The sequence below is a fragment of the Pezoporus wallicus genome, unplaced genomic scaffold (assembly GCF_028554395.1).
Source record: "Pezoporus wallicus isolate ANWC-B61680 ecotype Strahan unplaced genomic scaffold, APGP_CSIRO_Pwel_v1 contig_5418, whole genome shotgun sequence".
NCBI lineage: Eukaryota > Metazoa > Chordata > Aves > Psittaciformes > Psittacidae > Pezoporus > Pezoporus wallicus.
This window is the reverse complement of record NW_026640709.1, coordinates 3746910-3768580: the sequence shown is the minus strand read 5'-3', so window position 1 is coordinate 3768580 and position 21671 is coordinate 3746910. Positions and strand designations below refer to the sequence as shown.

At 37.1% G+C, this 21671-nt stretch overlaps 1 protein-coding gene across 2 annotated transcripts in view; it reads right to left on the bottom strand.

Annotated features, from left to right (window-relative positions):
• Positions 1-2473: 2473 nt before the first annotated feature.
• The window catches only part of RASGRP1 (RAS guanyl releasing protein 1), a 44781-nt gene continuing 25583 nt past the window's right edge, over positions 2474-21671 (bottom strand). Inside the window, exons 5-18 of one of the 2 annotated variants that reach the window (XR_008973597.1) lie at positions 19816-19947; positions 18558-18711; positions 15123-15296; positions 14310-14426; positions 12254-12529; positions 10728-10808; positions 10031-10135; positions 8914-9023; positions 8115-8259; positions 7367-7403; positions 6630-6776; positions 4510-4883; positions 3954-4100; positions 3008-3143 (exon numbers count right to left, since the gene is read on the bottom strand). Coding sequence is in view for 1 of the 2 variants with exons in the window: in XM_057420131.1 (XP_057276114.1) it covers positions 3009-3143; positions 4510-4883; positions 6630-6776; positions 7367-7403; positions 8115-8259; positions 8914-9023; positions 10031-10135; positions 10728-10808; positions 12254-12529; positions 14310-14426; positions 15123-15296; positions 18558-18711; positions 19816-19947 (1987 nt within the window). In the remaining variant the exon portion in view is untranslated. Of the gene's footprint in view, positions 3144-3953; positions 4101-4509; positions 4884-6629; positions 6777-7366; positions 7404-8114; positions 8260-8913; positions 9024-10030; positions 10136-10727; positions 10809-12253; positions 12530-14309; positions 14427-15122; positions 15297-18557; positions 18712-19815; positions 19948-21671 lie in introns of both variants that reach the window. The other variant, XM_057420131.1, reaches the window with a different exon arrangement.

Below are 21671 nucleotides of genomic sequence, written 5' to 3'. Positions count from 1 at the left end.
GTATTTTTTCTATTATAAATATTAAACTGAAATCTTAACAATTTATATAAAATCTTTACAATCTGTACACTTTTTCAATCTTCTCAACATTAAACCAGTATGTTTTCAAGTTGCCACAGAGATCAGTTACATCAAAAAACATATTGCTACTGTAACAAAAACATATTTCAAAAAAAGTTATGTAAGCTACTTTAAAGGCAGCTGTGTTTAATCTGAATATGAACGGTAGCTCTGCTTTTTTTAATTGTGATGTTACTCTATTTAACTTTAAACCATCAGAATTCACACTTTATTTAAAAATAAACAGTAGTTGGAGGGGAGGTCACTTGCATTTCCTTTCTTCCTGTATGTACATGAAACAGAGCTGAGCCTGGAGGAATAAAGGTGCTTCTCATTTAAATTAGCCATGACAAGATAAATGTCAATACCAGTGTTTGCTAACATGACTTTTAAACAACACTTAATACTTTATCTTTTTTCCTAGCATAAAGCAACTTGAAAATTAATACAGATGTGAGTTTTGTTCAGTAGCTTTGTCAGTTTTAGCAGTATCCCTGCATTCAGTTTCTGCTATTACTCCTTCATGCAGCAGAAAGTCCCAAAAGAAAGAAGGGACTACCACTAAGAAAAGAAGTTAAAAAAAAAAAAAAGAGGGAGGAAGAAAACTATAGTAAGTGACTTTGGGCAAACAGGGAACCTGAAGGATCTTTGAGAGCTCTGACGTTCTTCAGGTATCAGCTGACCTCTTTGAAGCAGGAAGTCTTCAGCATACATGAAGCACCATGTATGTGTTCTGTAGGACACTTCTGCAAACAGATCCCTTTTAAGTTGTTCGGATTGTTTGTTTGTAGGAACAAGATGACAGCACAGCAGAACATTTAAGTTAGCGTTTAAGACTGTACAAATCTATGGTCATAACTTGATTTTCTGTATTAACACAGTAGCCTTTGGGCCAGGGGCTGATGTTTGGGAAATATCTTTTTAAATAAGAGATTTTGTTCATGATCTCCATCCTCAGCACAGACAACGTATATACAAATACACACAAATTCTATTAGAATCCAGAGGTTAGACTACAAGCTCTCCGTTAGCTGCACAACAAGATTTATGGCTGTTCTTCTGAGGTATTTTCAAAATACATGAAAATACATTCAACTTCTATCTTATGTTGTTTATTTTAATTGTTGCAGAAACAAACTTGTACTTGCTAAATGCCTATTGAAATACGCCTTACTGTAGTTTCCCTGAATAGAGAACAAAATCAAGAAGCTTACAGAAAATGGGCAAAGCAAGTTTGGAGACCTTGAAGCCATTCTGATTGCTTCATTGATCAAAGTGCAATTCCATGTTAATTGTAATTCAGGTTTAGTGTATGAGGAAAAAAGCTGCACAGTTTTCACAGCTGCTGGTTTTTGTCTTACACATGTCCATTATTTACAGTAAAGTAACAGAAAATCCACTACTACTAGTTCCCTCCCTTTGTTTTTACTAATACATGAAGATGCAGGCACAAAACAAGTTCAAAACACGAATTTTGACTCACTAAACTGGCAAGTAGTTTCAAATGGACTTTTTTCTTAATAAATAAAGCATTCATATACTTGATAAGGACTACAAATTGTGGATGGAACATACATCTATACCACTTTGAACACAAAGCACACATGCTATTGTAATAAGTTGACTAAATTTCAATCTATAATGGACTTGTAACTTACAAGTTTTGAGGAGCATTAAGTGGACTAGGTAAATGTATTGAAGTCCTAAGTTTCTGATGTTTAAATGTGTGATGACAAATCCCTGTTTGATAACACAAGCAAGTTTTATACAAGTGTAAAGTATACAGATCCTCTTGAAACACAAATGCAATTTTAAAACTGGCTATTCTGACAGATTTATCAGTGACTTGAAAGACCATTTTGTTGTCTCTTAACAATATGTACACTTTGTAGCTTTAAGAAAACTAAGTTACCTCCCTAGCACCTTTTACTATACAAAATTTACACGCAGAAAAGTACACTCATCTTGACTCTTTACCTAAAGTGCATATGAAATCTAGGCAAGCGAAAATGGAGAATCCTTTGCTAGAACCATAAGACATTAGGAGCTCTGGAATACAGTAACTGTTGCCCTGGGATTACTGTACAGTTTCTCTCTTAATATGACCCTTGAGCTTATACTAAACAACAGTGTCCACTTAGACATGAGAGAAAAACAACCAGACAACAAGTTATCCCTTAAGCCAAATAAGTAGGGCTGTGTTCCAAGCTGTGGCATGGAATATAAAAGTGGAAACAATATTCAATATAAACTCACTGTTGCCTCATCTATTTTACGTTAACAAAGGTAAGCTACTTAAAGTAGCGGGACCTCTAAAGCTCTGAAAGATGTTTAAAAAACTTGTCAGTCTATCTTAAAGTCTAAGAATCCGATATCATTAGCTTAACTACTTCTTTTACTATTCTTGTTAAACTTTGGAAATAAAGATGACAGTTCATATCATGATTTAATTGGTTTCAGCCAAAATGATAACTGTTTCTTTTAATGGAATATTTCTACAGTTTTACTTATATACTCAACTTTATTGAAAGTTTGTTTTTACAAACCTAAATTTGGGCCAAATCTGAGGAGACACAGTCTCCTGAGTATCTGTCTACTTTGTCCAAACGCTTGTAGAGTAAGATGTGCTGCTGACAGCCAAGTCACTGGGCAATCCACGTCGTCGTCATGAACAGAAACTTCAGCAACAGTGTCACTCCTCTTAAAAACAAACCCAGAAGAAACTATTTTCATGGAACAGATAATGCTAAATTACCTTAAAAAGTCAAAGAAAGAAGAGGATTTATACATTTGGGAGTGTGTGATTAATATTCAAATGTATCGAGTAAAGAGACTATCTCTGTTTAACATCCTTCAGACTCTCCAGTTCACCTGGTAGAGCAGCTTTATCACAACCCTTCCTTCAGTCTTTCTTACATTCTTCCATAGGAGATTTCATCTCTTGTCTGCTAGGAGCAGTCTCTGTGTTGTAGGTTGTCCACTACATGGTTTCTTCTGTGGATTGTGAGAGATTCAATTGTTTTATGTGCCTGTTCCAGCTGGATCTTTAAACCTTCATTGTGTGCCTTCAAAATATTTCTTTCCTAAACAAAAAAACATAATGGTATTTTATTTTGAATTTGTCTCAGGACTGTCTGGTTTTATGTTTAGGTTGACTGGCAGAAACATAAGTTGGTGTAGCTCTTATCAGTGGAACGGAACCAGTAATTTATTTGGATGTGTTCATAGTCACTGGTCTATCCTTTGTGTATACTTTTAGAACTTTCCAGCAGCTGGTATCTGACAGTTATGTCCACAAGCTGCATTTATCCACCCTCCGCTGCTCTCATAACAGCAGTAATCTAGGAGAAACCACTTTTCTGCTCTACTAATGCAGAAATTGATGTACAGTAAGACATTAATTTGTAACATCAGATGCTCTTCAGTAATTGAAGTCGGGATCTGCTGAGGGAGCAAGGACAAGTGTAAATTGTGGGACTGACATGAATGGGACAATTTAAAGAACTCGTGCTTACAAGTGCATCCCCACTTCAGATCCTTGTCTATATTGAATGGACTGTTGACTGAAAGAGAAATGGTCTGTACTGGAAAATTCTTGCTAATTGTCTTAATCTCTGTTTTAATAAACCAATCATCTTTTGTAAAAGATAAGCTCATATTATCAATAGCAAAGGATACTTTGAAAGTTATACTGAGCATACAAAGATCAGACTGTGGTCCTGTTTCTGGACTGTTTTCATGTTTGTCTGTCTTAGAATAAAGACAGCAGTGATTAAAGTATGAAAATAAATCTGCCTTTGTCCTTCATAGCCATATCTGGATCATTCTCATTGCACTGTTGATACTGTGATAGTCTCTTTAATCTGTCTGGAAAGGTGGTTTTTTCTACAAACCTGAATTTGGGCCAAATCTGAGGTGACAGCCTTATGAATAGCTACTTTGTCAGAACACTTGTAGGGTAAGGTGAGCCACAACTGGGCTGATGCAGGTGAAATCTAGCAAGAGGCATCATGTCTGTTCACAGGAAAATTTCTTGGTGACTTAAGTTATCAAAAAAAAGAAAGGATTCACTGTCAGTTGAACAAAAGCAGAGCCTCCCTCCCCGCCCCACCACCCCTGGCCTTTGATATTCTGTCACTTAGGGGAGCAGAGGCTACCAAAAGCAGGAAGAAATTTAGGACTCTTGTTACTTACTTTACAGAATAACATGCTGTCCTAAGCGATTGGATTGTGATCATATTCTTGCTTATAACTTTTAAGACTGACAGGGATCAGTGTAATCATAACAAGGGCTTCAACATTTATTCCCTAAGCTTGAAATGAAGCATTACTGGAGTTAAAGTGGCTAAGAATTTATTATGCTATTACACTGGAGTAAGGTGACAACTTCCCACCCAGCCACCCCACCACCCCCCTCTCCAACCAGAATTTGTTTCATCATGTATGTACCTGCTCAAGTTCCTGGTATGAGGGTTTACAGCTATGATGCTCCTCCTTCTTTTTCTGGCTGGAGTCCTTGTTTTCCCATTTAACATATGCCTTTTTGCGGCCTAGAATTGGGCTTGGAAATGGGGATGGTGGAGCTAGCTGGAGATAAGGATTTTCTGGCATCTTATGTTCTTTCTTCTCAATCTGCCTACGAGATACATCACCAGCCAGCAGTACAGGATCAGTCTGTGTACCCTCATGAACCACTGATGGTTTCAGTCTCACTGAGATTTTCTGAGCTGAGGAGCCCATGAGCATAATGGTTCGGTCCTTGCTGTCTTCACTGTGTTCCACTACTTCGCCATTAGGAAATGTAAACAGTCCTTCTTCTTGTCCTGTAGGATATATATGATAAATTGAGTCAAGATCTTATCCCAGGAAAGGAGAAACAGACTCACAGTAATTAAACACGGTTTTAATAAATAAACATTCTTTTTATGTTAATTGCTCTCCAAAATAGGTATCGCTGGAAGTTGCTCACCATTGTGTCTCTCAAAACTCTTTGCATGTCTCAGTAACATAAATATGGATCAGCAAGAGGAAAACCGAGTGTGCCATCAAGATTAGCTAAACTTCTAGATGGCTACAGGGTTTTATATAGACCATCAGTCTTAGTGACTGGACTGCAAAATTAAGCCTGGGTGTTAGTTCAGTGTTACCATAACTTGCAGCTGTAAGACAAAACTTATCCTCTTCATAAAGGTGAAATAATGAAATTTTTAGTTTTACACTGCTTTTGTATAGGTCATCCTAAAATACTTTTACTTGTGCAGTTAAAGGGGAGGGGGGGAGAACCCACAATGTTAGAAGCAGTGGGTAAAAGATATGATTACAGGATTTTAAGAAGATCTGTTTCAGATAAAGTAACTTCTGTCACTGGGAAGAAAACAAAATAAGACTGCATATTCACACACACGAGGGGAAAGAAAAAAGTCAGTCCAGTAGCTGCTGCAGGCTCTGGGGAATTACATGAGGATATGGATGAAGAGGTTTACACCTTCTACCAAGACCTGAATTCTCACTCTTCGACGTGATATAGCCTTGAGAGGTACAACATTCTGGCACACTGGGTGATATGGGGCAACACACTGCAGCTCAACCTCCCTATAAGCATGACGTCCCATGAGGTAGTTACTACGCAGTGCTGCAGCCATAGCAGGTGCCATCTTAGAGATGCATGTGGTCAGTTATCAAGAGAAATAGGCTGCATTATGCTAATAGAAAGCCTAAGATGGAATCCAGCACTATGAATCTTAAAAACAACACAAAAGATGGGTATCAAAGTGACAAGAAGTAGATTTGAAGAACATTAGATAAAGGCAGGAGAGAAATTCAAAGAAAGTGAGTATTGAGAGATTTGGAACATCAAAATTCAAAACAAAAGTAGCCTGACATCTTAATCAAGGACAATGTTTTCTCCTTTGGAATTCTACATGGTAATACACAATATGAAAAGTTTATACACCTTTCATGCAAACTTTATACAGATGTAGAAGAAAAGAGAGAGTAGATTTCTGATTGAATGAAAGAGGACAGATGAAGAGGAGGAGTAGATTCAGCTGCTGAAGTGGAAAAATTAAATACAGTTAGCCCCTGATCTTCCTAGTACGCAGATACGTAAGTAAACTGACTTTATAAACTCCGCATTAAAATCCAAGTCAGAACTGTAACAGTGCAGTGGTCGGTTAATGTGACAACAGTGGTAAAAACTGCTGAGTGTGCTAAGACCAGCTAGTCACAAGATGAGAGAATCAAGGGAACCTGCCAGCTGTTCAGTTTGTCACATCTAGTTCTCATGAGACTGACAGAAGATTCAACCAGTTTTTGTGGCATTTGTGCACCACACATTATGTCATATGACAAGAGATCTCCCAGAAAGGGAGCCTTTCATTACTCAGACAAGAACTGGAATGGCATTACTTGGTACAGGCTCACGCCTAGTTGTAGTTTATATGTTGATTAAACACTGCAGTTAACTAACAAAACCTAAGCTGATGCTGTACAACTCAGCTTTAAAAGGAAAAGGAGCAAAGGAAAGACTCTCTAGATCTTTTGATCTTTTTAATGTGATCTTTTCTCACCATGGAGTTGCTCTTTGACTCCTACTGGGCAGAGGCTTGAAGCAAGAGCAGATGTTGGGCTGCTGTCTGGAATTGATGTTTTGGGTCTTCTCTTGCACTCTATTACAACCAGGTCTTTGCATTGCTTGTGACAGTTCATTCCACAGTCTACAAACAAAACACAGTTTACATGATTCAGTGGCTCTGTTGTAGCATCTAAGATCAGTTCTTACACTGTACTGCCTCCCAAAGAAGCAAGAAAGCTTCTTTGGTGTTCTATACATGCGTTACCTGTAACAGCTTACATCTTGTAAACAGATCAATGACATCTCTTTACTATATACATAGAAAACTCCTTTTCATTGTGAAAATACAAAACAGCGACATTCAGTCACAACAGCGTTCTGACTATAGGATTTGCAGAGAAAGCAGATACCTATATGAGGAAGAAAACTCTGCAAAATACATATTGTGTATGTGCTGCACAGTCTTCACAGTTTGAGCCCATTGAAATAGAAGGGTCTGGTCCCAAATCTGAATTCAGTGATGTTTTGCAAAGGGTTAAAGCTATCAGTTATGAGTTCCTTCATCTTTGCATTTCTTCTGGACCATACGTCTGACATACTATTCTTGAATCAGCCTTCTCCTCTCTGAGAGATCAGATTAAATAGGTCCATAGACATAACAATGGATCTCAGGATTATCAGATTATTATCATCAATTATAGATTAAAATTAACAAAGTATAAAGTACCTTACCTTTGCATCTGTATCCTTGTTTAATGACTCCCCATAGCTGACATTCAAACAAACAGAAAGAATTAATATATCTGTCTCCACATTGATAATGGATAAAAATCCACTAAAAGCTCCACTTATTTCTAAGATCTGAGCACCTGCAGAATATCTTGGGCTTCTATTGTTTTAGTGTTAAGGTCAAAATATGAACTATTTACCTCTTTAGCATAAGATATTTAAGAATATTTTATGTGTTCGTCAATCACAAACAAAATACCTTGAGCTAGTCTGTAATGAATACATCAGCAGACCTGACAGCCCCCAGAGAAGTTGTGGAGCTGGAGCAGACGGAAAATTCTATCTCAGCACCCTTGTCTGGTCCCAGCTAAACTGGGGATTGGTAGGACAGTAGTTTCACTAAATCTCTCTTTGCCACAGGCAGGGGGCATGTCATGTCTGTACAAGGACATGAGTTCTAACAGCCCCAAGGAGTGGAAGGCTCTGGATTTGGAAGTCTTGTCTGAGACTGACTGGTGACACAACCAAACACCACAAGGTGGGAGCTATGTTTAAATAAGTAATAGTACTGCAAGAGGAGTGTAAAGGGTACCTTAAATAGCTACACCAGGCAGAAGCCTGGTGTTCCATATAGCTTCACTGGTGTTTTATATAGATCCATTTCTGTATATGACACATAGTGATTATGAGATTAAAAAAAAAGGCATTATTCCAAGCAGTGTTAACATAATTTACTAAAAGGTAAGCTTACAAATCCAGCACAGTTGTCGCAGAAAGTAGGTCTCAAGTAAGTGGTCTCTTGGAAGTTGTGAGCAAAGCCAAGTCCTAATTTGGAATAGATTGAGCTAGCCCTCATAAAGTAAGCTGTTATTTCATCCCTGCTAATCAGACCTTCCCTGAAAATAAAGAAGAAAAGCTGTTTGTGAGACACACATTTTCTTAACAGCATAAGGAGAATTAAACATATCTTTCTTCACATTTTAAAAAGGAAAGAGTTTCACGGGCCAAAACCTGTAGTGATCTCGGTAATCTTGTCAACTGCTCCCAAAGTCTACAGAAATTTACCTACACATTTAAAATGCAGCCTGTAAGGATAAATAAAATATCTGCATATGCGATGCAACCTCAAAACTACTTCATAGAAAATCTCTGAATAATCATTATTGTATTTTTCCATGCTTCAATGTGTTAAGAATAATGTTCTTAATTTGACCAAAGTATACATTTGCCAATTCTCTATTTTTGAGGAACACATTCATTTTAGGAAAGTTCCTTAGTAGTATATATTGAATATAATTAAAAAAAAAATAAAATATTTTTTTCTATTATCAGTTCTTCCTCCTACATCTGCCTGGTTACAACTTCGGTAAACTCATACAGATGCCATTCACAACACATTTAGAAAATGTTTTTGTCATATTTTCACTTCTATTTGTGGGTGAAGAGGATGATTTTACCACTGTAATGACAGAAATAAAATCTAAACACAAAACCCCAAAAAGCCCTCCAAAAACATGCTACAAAGTCGAATAGCAGGACTAGGTACTCACCAGTCCTTAGCCATTACACAAAATGAGAAAGGAAAACTGGCAGCTATCTTCTCAAATTCTTCCTGGGAAATGTATCCATCCTGATCATGGTCATAATTTTTGAAGACAGACTGTGAAAGGTAATATTAGAATGGTTTATAAGGAGAATGGACTGAATTACCACTTTAGAAAGTCTCCACAATATTTATGGATTTTCTCTCCCACTTTCTCCCAGTATGTATTAAACAGGGCCAACAGTCTAACTGTCTTTTTTGAGTGAGATTAAAGAAGCATTAAGATATCTTGATTTGTAGCAAAACGTAGGTAAGTCAACGTAGGCTGGACTAAATGCTTCACTACACAATCACATCGCTTTTTCAGTTTTGCTTTAAGATCATTATGTCCATGTTTACATATACAACTTGTACTAAATCCTCTCAATTAGTCTTCTCAGTGGTGATCTCTGCAGCTAAATCAGTGTAGCTGTCTGGTTTATTTCATCAGGTGAATGTTATGTGAAAAGTAGTTATATGACAGAATTATCATGTAGACACCTATTTCCATGTTACTGTCTCTTGCCCTAAGGCAAGGAGCACCCCTAGGCCAAATTTAGAAATGTATTCCAAACCAGCATGTATCAAAGCATACCTAGCAAAATTAGAAGTGTCTAGAAGGAGAAGAGATGAAGCAAGGATGCAAAGACAAACTCTTTACCTCTCTCTGTCATTTTCAGAATCAACCACCTGAACATACTGAACGGTTTCCAAAAAAGCAGGTGATCCATAAGAGAGAAGCAGCAATGGCTGCTAGTGGTTAAAGCCACTGAGAGGCCCACTTTCAGACCAAATAACATGATGTTGGAATCCCTGGTAGAAATGGACTCCCTGACTCCTTGGAAGAATGTCACTGGCATTCACACTCCCTACTGGTTCCTTAGCCATTTAAGGAATTTCCTTCCATGCCTCATCAGCCACTGCTGCTATTTACAGCTATGCAGAAATATCTGTTTATGAGGACAGGTGTGCTTATAAACTCAGCACAGCTTTGAATGAGTCCAGTATTTTTTCCCTTCTTTCTACCTCCTCATACCTAGAGATTAAGGGCATGAGTGAAATGTAAATGGGCCAACCATACTTACATCTACCATCCTCTGAACATGTTTGCTGATGGTTTTTGGATCAGGTTTTGGGGCTACTCCTGAGGCCCAGTCTGCAACTACTGGTGGTCTGGAAGGTGTCAAAGGCTAGAATAAATTGAATGGAACTTCATTAGTACCACATGGAAAGATTTTCTGGATTACACTTCTGTCATTTGTGACAAATGGCCTCTTGGACCCAACATTATACTTTTGATAATTACATGGTACGTCAGAGTAAGCTCTTCCCTGAACTGCCCAAAACAGTGGCTGTTCCTTCAATTATTACAGTTCACCAACAGCCCTGTAAATTCACAATTTTTTCCATATTTATAAAACAGGAACAAAACTACAGTATAACACTCATGGGTTTCATCACTTAAGTCACATAAGAATTCTTCATTTAAAAGAATCAGTATCAATTGCCCATATTGAGCCTGATGTCATGCCTCTGCACAAGTAACTTCATTTGTGTTTGTATTCATATTATAAAACCTGATATGGTGTCAACTCTCCCATGTATTCTAGCTTAGGTTTCATCATCAACTAAACAATTTATTCTTTAACATATTCTGCTCAGTCTATAAAGGTGAAATGTTTTCAATTTAGCATAAAATAAAATAAAATTAATGCAAGGGATAAGTTATGTTAATCATTAAATTTATGGTCTTTTTCACTAAGACTCTGTAAAAGCCCTTACAGCAGCTCGGTGACTTCGTGGCTCTCGTGCATATGAAAGCTCATAAATTTCATCTTCTGTGTAGTAAAGATCAAGGGACAGCTGCAATCAAACACAAAATTAGTTTAATTCCAAACCAGTCACTACCCCTTGATAAACCTGTTCCTGGTGTGCATGAGTACTTTTCTGAGGATTTTGGTAGCACCTAGAAAAAATGCATGTGAGCTGCACAGGGGTTCACCGTGATTTGAAATGGGTACATTTCTAAATTCCAGACTGTTATTGTCATTATCTGGAAATCTGTATCATTACACAGCCACAGTCATCAGCACAGGAAGTGACTGTAGGCATAATTAGCAGTCAGTTAATAAGTAACCTGAAAAAAAACATTACTTCCATAATATTCAAGTGGTCTGTTGTGCAGCTAAGCACAAAAGCACCATTCCAATGAACTGTCCATCAAGCCAAATTCTCAGAAAACTCTTGTTTAAACTTGTCATATTTATCCAAACCAGCTGTGGTTGACTGTATTGAACTAAGAAGTACACGATGAAGACAGAAGATGGGCTTGAATATATTTAGTGAGAACCTTTAGCTCTCAATGGCAATTACATACAGTGAGAAATATTACAGCTGGGTATATAAAGGAAATAGAAAAACTCTTCAAATTTATACTTTCGGTTTTGCATATGTCCTTGAAAATAGTATAGCAGATACGAATTCCAAGCTGACATTAAAGACTGGTAACATTTTTAGCTATTTGCATGAAAATACACTAGACACGATTGAATAGAAAACCCACACATAAATATGTTACAAGCCTCAATCTATAGCAAGCCCAAAGAAAGTATAAACTTGTTAAGAGAGTCAACACTACTGTAGTCATAGGTATATAAACAAGTAATCAAAATATGCTATTTTAACCAATTAATAACCTTATTCAAATTGCACACATGCAACAGCTTTCTGTGAACAACTGCAAACATTATGTTGTAGTCATAATAGTGAATAATTTTAGATTCTTAGGGAAATAAAAGTAGTTTCTGACACTCAAAAACAAACGTTCAAATGTTACTTCTATGAATTTTTGACTAATGTATGGAATTATTAATACTTCTTCAAACTGATTTGCCTGCTAATGGGAAAGCAGATGACTGAAGAAAACAGAAGGAGAAAGACTGTTGGAAAAATCCAGGAACAAACCGGAAAGTTATGTGCCCTGAAATGCTAGCAGATTAGAAGATCCTGCTCTGAAATGAAGTATATCTCTTAATTTATGTCCTGTCATATATAGCATATATCATAAACATTTCCTTGCCTTATAGAAAGAATTGTAAGCATACTGCTGAACTGACACTTCTACCATTGCTGCCAGATAAATCAGTATCACTAACTTTTTCCTCTTCTATTATTGCACATTCTATTAAGGAAAGAAAAATATTACAGTATTATGTATTTATAATTAATAGAATTCTCTACTTAGTTGCTTGAGAGGTATATGAAATTATTTTTTAAATTGAGGTATTTATCTCATCTAACAGACTTACTGTAAGTAAATGAACAAGGTCCATATTAGCCTCCAGGGGAAGTGGCATTTCCTGAAGTTGTATCAGCTCATTTATGTGGTTATACAGAGAGTACAGTTTGTATATGTTAATTTTTTTGTCCTCCAAGTAGTCTGGCATGCCCTCATAAAGTGATATCAAGTCTTTCAGGTGGACCCCAAGTATTGGGATCTTAAAGTTACTGCACTCATTATAGGCACGTCGGTAACTATCATAATTTCTGTATGATGAAAGCAGTTCCGTCATTTCATTAAACACCTAAAAATAAAACCAAAAAAAATCAAAATTGGTTGCTGGTTTTATTCTGCTCATACAGCACAAAAATTTCCCATGTTATTATTATTGGGTTTACTTGCAATGACTCTTTAAACGCTTTTTTAAAGCTTTAGGTTTCAAATGAAAGCTAGGTATTTACCTCACTTAATTTAACTATCTAGAATATATAATCGATAATATTATATATTATAATAATATAATAATATTATAGCTATAATAATAGATAATATTATAGTATATAATATAGGAAGACCAGCATTAATGCTGGTAAAAGAAATAGGTTCCTCTCAGGTCAAGGGGATGTGTATGTAGATAATGCATAGCACAAGCTCTCTGACCTCCATAAAAGCCATCATCTTCACCTTAAAATGTGGAATGCAATTCTTCAGCTTCCAGGTCAACAGCTGGAATTGCTGGAATTGGAAAGTCTTGGCAGAGAAACCCTACACTGTGATATGGTCCCATCACAGCATGACCAGAACTCCTACTACAGTTCAAGGTGGCACATCTGTGCTTTTCAGAAAACTTTTTATTCCATGGAAATGAAGAAAAAACAGTATATTTGACTTGTTGTAAAGACCAAATGAATCTTAAGTCTACCAGTATAAATATTTCCCTTGTGTAAAACCATACATGTACTGATTCTTAACCTTATAAAATCAATGGACTGATGTTTTCTTGTGGAAGTTCCATCTAACCCCTTGATTTTTAACCTTTGCAAACTATTTGTTAAACTTTAAAGTGTGTTCTCAAGACACTAATTAAGAGCCTTTATTTACTTGCTTTCTGTTGGGGCTTGTATACAGTATCTTGCCATAAAGAAGTTATTCAAATGATGGACAGACACATAGGTAGTCCACTTCTTGTAATGACAAAATTTGTAAAACAATATGCTTCTAATATAAGCTTGAAAACTGGTTTTTACAGAACATGAGAGCTGCAACAGTTATCAGTAGGAGGTCATATTTCTGGTCTATACTTCAGGTATGCACTGTTCATTCAAACTGATTATACTGTGATTAAAACAGGTTCATTAGATACCTACGCAAAATCTTTCAGGCTCTAAACAAGTTAAAATAATACAGCATATTAATCTCTCAAGAAGCCATTTCACTGCTAAAAAATATGCTTTTCTTCACAGTTTTAGTAGGCAGAATCTCAAAAAAATGTATCTGTATTCCACAAGAATTCAAATAGAAATTACAACTGATTCCTAACATTTCACTGTATGTCAATGTGTGCATAGTAGGACTAAGTTTGTTCATGTCTGAACTAGCTAAAATCTGTCCCAGAGAAATCAGATAAACAAAACCAGTCCTTTCAGTTTTAAACTCAAAGTGCAGAGCTCTGTGCTAGCATTCATAGACTCGAGATGGTCAATGTTGCAATCAGTGACAATAGTTTTTTTTCCTCAAATGTTCTAGGATCCAATCCTCTGCTTTTGTGCTTGAATGCTATTCTGTACAACTGCAAATAAATGAAAATGCAGCTTGTTGCATCTGAGTATTCAAAGAGAAACCTTAGAGAAGCTATAGAAATCTTGAAGAAAAGTGGGGTTGTAAGTGTAGGAGTAACTGGCACTGTAGAGATGAAATAACAAAGAAAACCCCTCCAAAACCAAAGGAATTCTTTCTTTTTTTTTGTTTTTTCTCTCCGGGTTTTCTCTCCATCTTGGTCAACGAAATAAGATTTTTTTGTGTGTGTGCAGCAACAAAAAAAAGCTAAAGGCCATCTTTGTAAAACTTAGAGGAGTGATACCAACCTTAATTACATCATGAGGAACACATGAGCTTGTTTCCTTGAGTCTGGAAATTGAGCTGTGACAGAGACCTCCTATCACTGCCATTAATGTATTGAAGTTCTGCAGCTGGTGGAGCTTCTGTGTTGACATAACAAAATATAATTTATTAAAGTTCAAGTTGTTCACTACACACATCCAAATTCTGTGTTTCCTCTACCGTCTTCCTCTAAAGTCTTACAAGTTTTGTGCAGTATCCATTTTGGTAATGAGCTGTGATTTTACTGGTGCAACATACTTATTCTACTGTTATTAGATATTAATTCTGAAGATACACTAAATCTTCAAAGTACTTCCTTAGTACTTCTCCCTCTTCCCACAGCCTACCACAACTAGGAAACGCTGCCTATTATCTTGATTATGATTGCAGTTGAATTAGTATGCAAAGATTACCAATAGGACCATATCTCTTCTTTTATCCAGTAAGTCACATCTAGTATAAATGCTTCTAATTATGGCCAAAGGCATAATAGTGGTTCATGCTTTGGACAGGGACAGTCACAGCTTGGAATCTCGCTAGGTGATCCAAAAATAAGACTAGTTTTTCAGTGAAACCAGGGTTTTTTTAGAATGAATATGAGAAAGTAATGGTGCCATAATATCTGAATAGCTGATGTGAAACCACAGCATACATAAATATCCATGCTGTATGTATGAACCAGGAGACCAGTACCAACACTCCCAGCCAACCCTACAGTAGCAGCATGGGAAGAACACCTAAAGTGCTGTATCACAGAAAGACAAAATAAACGCTACACATGTCAAAATTTAACTGACCTGTGCAACATGAATGAACTTGATGAACACTTCAGCCCGAAGCTGTGGTGTTGGTCTGCTGAGAACCATCAGCTGCACCCACTGAGAGATACCATTGCAAAGAGCAATTGATCTTTCCATTGTTGGATTCTCCTTCACACAACTATTCACAATGTAGTTCTGATAATCTGAGAACTTAAAAAAACCAAACAACCAAACAAATAAAAAAACCCAAATCGAAACAAAACAACAAACAAAACAGCGTAAACGAAAACTCATATACCTCATGATCTCTGTGCAGATAAAAGCCTGCTTTTCAAATGAAACATGCAAGATATATTTTACACCTTAAATATCCATAAGACTGAAATTTCTCTTTGGTCAAACCTTTGTTCAGTTCAAAGCAGAAGGCTTCAACTAATTGAATTAGCTGAAAGCATCTTTTTGCCATATTTTGTATCACACCATTTACATCATACATCTCAGGAGCCTCGGCTCTCATAAAATTTAGGATGATGGCTATCCTCCCAGCTCAGTGGCTCCTTAGATACACTGAATCTAGGCTTCAACAGGGAAGGTTCAACTGAATTTAAAGTGTAATTTAGTAACTCAGTGATAGTTTAAGGAAATTAAGTGTTCAGTTTATGTATGTAGGTCACACTTCTGAATTAAGCTATACTAATACAAAAAGCAAGTTCAATGACATTAATATAAAACTTATACAAGACCATTAAGAATGAGGGCTACAGATCTGTTAATATTTTTAATGCAGCTTGTGAGATTCTCTTATTTAACCAAAATGTTATAAAATTGTTCTGTAGACACCTGTATGTACGAAATTGATTTTTTTTAAGCCATTCTTATCGGTAAAGTCAAGAAGAAGCAATCATTTGGTTTTGTTCATGCAATGCTTACCCATTCTCTTGATTTATCCAATAACAAGAATACACAAGAATTTGAATCGTCAGAAAATGCGACATAGGGTTTATATATCCATTCTTTACTATGATCACTAATACTAATATTTTACAAAAAATTCATAGCTTTAATAGAGACATATTGCTTTCTTAAGGCCATAAGAGTATGCTGAATGGCATTGATCCTTAAGAAAAGATCATAAATTGTCAGGCTGCTATTTCTTTTTTCTCTTCCTCTCTCACTTTCTCTCCACTTTTCAATTTTTCCACACATTTAATAAGAACTATTAACATTTTAAAAAGCAGATATGACAGCAGACATCTCTGGATTTGTCCTCTTATTAAATTAATAATAAGTAACAGTAATAAGTAGGACTGTCTCTGAGATTACATAGTACTTACTTAAAATTACTGTTTGAATTTTGAACCCCAGCCAGATTTGGCTGGATCTTGAAATTTAAGCAACCACTTTATACAGATAGATAATTTTTCAATATCTGACTACATAATTACAGACTTCATAGCAGTTACAGTACAATTATGAAGCGGTTTGATTAGTTTATATTTTGTTCCCGGCAGCTCTCACCTTCAGAAAAGAATTTTTTTTTTTAATGCTGAACAAATTTATATCTAATATCCTACTTAAAGTTTTGAAATAATTTTGGTGTAAGAATTATTAATGAGGTCAGCTTTAACAAGATTGTTAATGGCAGATAGGTAAAGAAGTCCAGGTACTTCAATAATTCAGGAGTCTGGGATTGCAATGACTAACTTATGAGTCTCAACAAGAAAAGAGAATCCAGATTCTTACAAAAGAGTGTACCTCCCTGTATTTTGTAACTGTAAGTTAAAATGGTTTCCAAACACTAGCATATCTGCCATTTTTGCTCTGTGAACACCACTCCCTGCATTTTTCTTCGCTGCAAGATATATGGTGTCTGAAAGATTTTGCTGTGCTATGTATGTTCAGGGGATAAGTATTTCTTCCTGATTTTCAAATGACTGAACCAATGAATAGTTATTCCTGTGACTGATAACAAGCAAGTCATTTGCAGCCTGTCTCCCAGGATATGCTGCCATGTTAGAATAACAAAAGGATTCTGGGGCTTAGCATACCATAAACATATTCTGCAAAGAGTTAATTTATACAGCTATTTATTAATTACACATTATTTTCCAATCTGAGGTCTTGGTAACTCAATTTATACCAAAACGTATGCAGGACCCAGCACATGAAATGTGAACAAGTATGTAATTGTTGGAACTCCATGACACATCTGACACTCTGACTGCAATCATACTTATTATGCTCATTAATCATTAATTACTTTTTGTCTGCACAGAGCTTGAAAATGCGAAGAGTTATATAAGCTTTGCATATTATTACTGCCTACAGGCAGCAATCTGTGCATGACTTTGCTTCTATGTCTTTTTGAATTTAACAAAACATGAAGAGTCAAGTACTGTCAGCTAAAAAAAAAACCAAAACAATAACACACAACAGTGAAATTTTCCACAATCTGTTGAGAGCCTCTCTCCTGGTGAAACTTCATCATCAAATTGTGTTTCAAAAAAGAAAGAAATAAAACCAAGCTCAAACCAAGCCAAACCACTAAATAACAAAAACAAACAAAAAACCCTAAAAACCCCACTTTGCTTTCTTTGTTGTCATCACACTGACTTTGAAACCACCTTAGAATTTTGTCTCTAATGTTCACTTTTCTTTTCCATCTGTGAACTGTATCAGGTTTGAATAGAAGTAATGCTGTAGCATACAAGGGTGCAAGCCAGGGTGCATGGGGAATTTAGCATCTTATATGCTGCCAACATAGCTGAAAAAACAAAGCAAATGAAAGAAAACATAAATCCCTACAAAAGGAAAAGATAAATCCTTAAAAATCGTTTGTGTACTCAAACGCTTGTGTAATAAAATATTTTAACCCCCCCCTTACATTAAAAAATGGCATTTTCTCAATTGTTTCCTCATCCCTAGTCTTTATTTTGTTACACACAATACAAAATGGCAAGCAGAGTCCAGTGGACTTCTGTACAGACAGTCCATTAGTCACTGCAAAAGAACGCTGCACTGTTTTCTACAGCCACAGGAGGTTAGCATTCTAGGAGAATATTCCTAGTTTCCTTCATCCCATCTCGGCCTGGTTACTGACTTGAGTCAAAGGAGGCTGCTTGTTCCTGTGCCATACACCACTTGCTCTAACAGAAAGATAATTTGGAAGAAGACCAAATGTTTACTTCTCTTCCTTCCAACTGACCTTGCCCCAACTCTGTTCCACAGTTGCTTAAAAGGTTCACTCTCTCTCTCTCAAATGACTGCAGCAAAAGGGTATGTACTCAGAATAAATGCCACTGGCCACCTTCAACACTCGTCAAACAAGAGTCTGGACACAGATCGTCCAACAGCTTACGCTGCAGGGTTAATCTTATAATACTACCCCTCTTCCATGTTTTCTATGTTCTTCAAATCTTTCTTTAAAATAAGTAAGTACATAAATAGATTTAAAAAATAAAAATCACTTACTGATATTCTTCTGAAAGACTTAAATTCAAGATAGGTAAGGTGGTCTGATAGCTCCTCTGGCTCAAGGTGATCAAAAAGAAGTGAGACTTTACGTTTCTTACTGGTGTTGGTTTTTACACGCTGTGTCAACTTCCTAGACCAATCCCTAGAATTTCTTTTAGACAAAACAGAATTACCCTGAGTTAGTAGTTTGAAGAGCAAAATTTTTGTCTCTCCCTAATACAAAAATATCACTGTTTTCAGTCCTTACTCAATAAAAAGTGAGTTATTTGAATTTCTAAACAGCTAGTTCCTCTTATACATTTGAGATTGCATGACAAAATACTGTTTAGTCTTTATACTGATGTAGCAAGTACAATACAACTATTATTACTAAACAGCACGAGATTATATATTGCACTTCCAGAACTACTATCCATAACTTTGTCTTCAGTGAACAGATCCAGTGCTCCTCCAATTAATAATTCTTACAGGTTTCCTTGACGAGCCTGAGTATGAACTCTAGCCCTACACTATCCACCCATAGAGTAATGAAATTCAATTGAATTTGAAAACGTAAAAAACCTCTTTCATAACCAGATGTAAAATGTATGCCAAATTCTGCTCTGCTTTTGCCTGTACATTTCCAACCAAAGTACAAATTGACACTGTTACAGAGTTCCACAGAGCTATCTTAGTCTCCTTGATAACAGGGAAGGTTTCCTTCCCAAGAAAGAACTATATGATGTATAGCTGTAGGATTTTTTCTTGACAGGACAAGTAATCTTCTAACTAAAATCACCTGGAATCAAGAGTTTTACAATGTAATAAACTACATCTTTTCACTTACCTTTGTTGTTAAAAATATAAACACACTTTTTTAACCTCATCTGTTTTAACCAATCAAAGTATATTCTCCTCTCTCATTGACTTCAAGTGATCCTTCAAAGTCATTAGGCCTCTACAAATTTTCTAGGTTCCCTGGACAGAGTAAAATTTATCTAGCATAGAGAATCAGCATAAAGTCTACAGTGCAGTTTAATTCAACCTAAGCCATTCTTGAAATATATTCTGTTTCTCTATGTAATATATATATATATATATATAAAAAACATCTATAATGAAGTGTAAACTCTTCTGAGGATAGGTAATATATGACTTATAAATTTAACCCACTGTAGGACAATTATGCTGCTATACTGGAGAGACATTATATTTGAATACAGGAAATTCAGAGCAAAAGTTTGTTTTCTGAACATATTGAGACTTCAGCACTCACATTTGAGTTGTGTCAATTAGATGATAGTGTAACTCCTCACCATTAGCTTTAACCAGTTCTTGAAATTCCTCCATAGTTGTGGATAGTTTAGAATCCATTTTGAACATAACCCAGAACTCTGTAATCCAATACCTATTGCACATTGAAAATACAGAAACACAAAAATAAAGTTTTACTCTAACACCAGGAAGGCTGAAAAGTGATCCAGAATCATTTCAAGTGACTGAGTGGAATTACTAAGGAGAATTACCTACTGAATACAATAGTTTGCTGAATACAATAGAATTACCTACTGAATACAATACAATAGCTGCAATATCCCACTTCATTTTTTCAATAGACCTATACAATAATCATAGAATCATAGAATCGTTAGGGCTGGAAAGGAACTTAAGATCATCTAGTTCCACCCCCCCATGGCAGGGGGGGTGGAACTAGATGATCTTAAGGTCCTTTCCAACCTCACACTAAATCATATCACCCAAGGCCTCATCCAACCTGGTCTTGAACACTGCCAGGGATGGAGCATTCACAGCCTCCCTGGGCAACCCATTCCAGTGCCTCACCACTCTAACAGGAAAGAATTTACTCCTTATATCCAACCTAAACTTCCCCTGTTTAAGTTTTAACCCATTACCCCTTGCCCTATCACTACAGTCCCTCATGAAGAGTCCCTCCCCAGCATCCCTATAGGCCCCCTTCAGATACTGGAAGGCTGCTATGAGGTCTCCACGCAGCCTTCTCTTCTCCAGGCTGAACAGCCCCAACTTCCTCAGTCTGTCTTCATACAGGAGGTGCTCCAGTCATCCTCGTGGCCCTCCTCTGGACTTGTTCCAACAGTTCCATGTCCTTTTTATGTTGAGGACACCAGAACTGCACACAATACTCCAGGTGAGGTCTCACAAGAGCAGAGTAGAGGGGCAGGATCACCTCCTTCGACCTGCTTTTCACACTCCTTTTGATGCAGCCCAGGATACGGTTGGCATTCTGGGCTGCAAGCGCACACTGAAGCCTGCTCATGTTCATTTTCTCATCAACCAACACCCCCAAGTCCTTCTCCACAGGGCTGCTCTGAATCTCTTCTCTGACCAACCTGTAGCTGTGCCTGGGATTGCTCCAACCCAGGTGTAGGACCTTGCACTTGGCATGGTTAAACCTCATGAGGTTGGCATCAGCCCACTTCAGAACTGTGTCAAGGTCCCTCTGGATGGCATTCCTTCCTTCCAGCGTATCAACCGAACCACACAGCTTGGTGTCATTGGCAAACTTGCTGAGGGCGCACTCAATCCCACTGTCCATGTCACCAACAAAGATGTTAAACAAGACCGGTCCCAACACCGATCCCTGAGGGACACCACTCGTTACTGGTCTCCAGCTGGACATTGAGCTATTGACAACAACTCTTTGTGTGCGCCCGTCCAGCCAGTTCTTTATCCACTGAGTGGTCCATCCATCAAATTGATGTCTCTCCAAGAGAGACAAGGATGTCGTGTGGGACAGTGTCGAACGCTTTGCACAAGTCCAGGTAGATGACATCAACTGCTCTACCCCTGTCCATCAGTTCTGTAGCCGCATCATAGAAGGCCACCAAATTGGTCAGGCAGGATTTCCCCTTAGTGAAGCCATGCTGGCTGTCACCAAGCACCTTGTTGATTTTCATGTGCCTTAGCATGCCTTCCAGGAGAATCTGCTCCAAGATTTTGCCAGGCACGGAGGTGAGACTGACTGGTCTGTAATTCCCCAGGTCATCCATTTTCCCCTTCTTGAAAATGGGGTCTACATTTCCCTTTTTCCAGTCATCGGGAACTTCACCTGACTGCCATGATTTCTCAAATATGATGGCCAGCAGCTTCGCA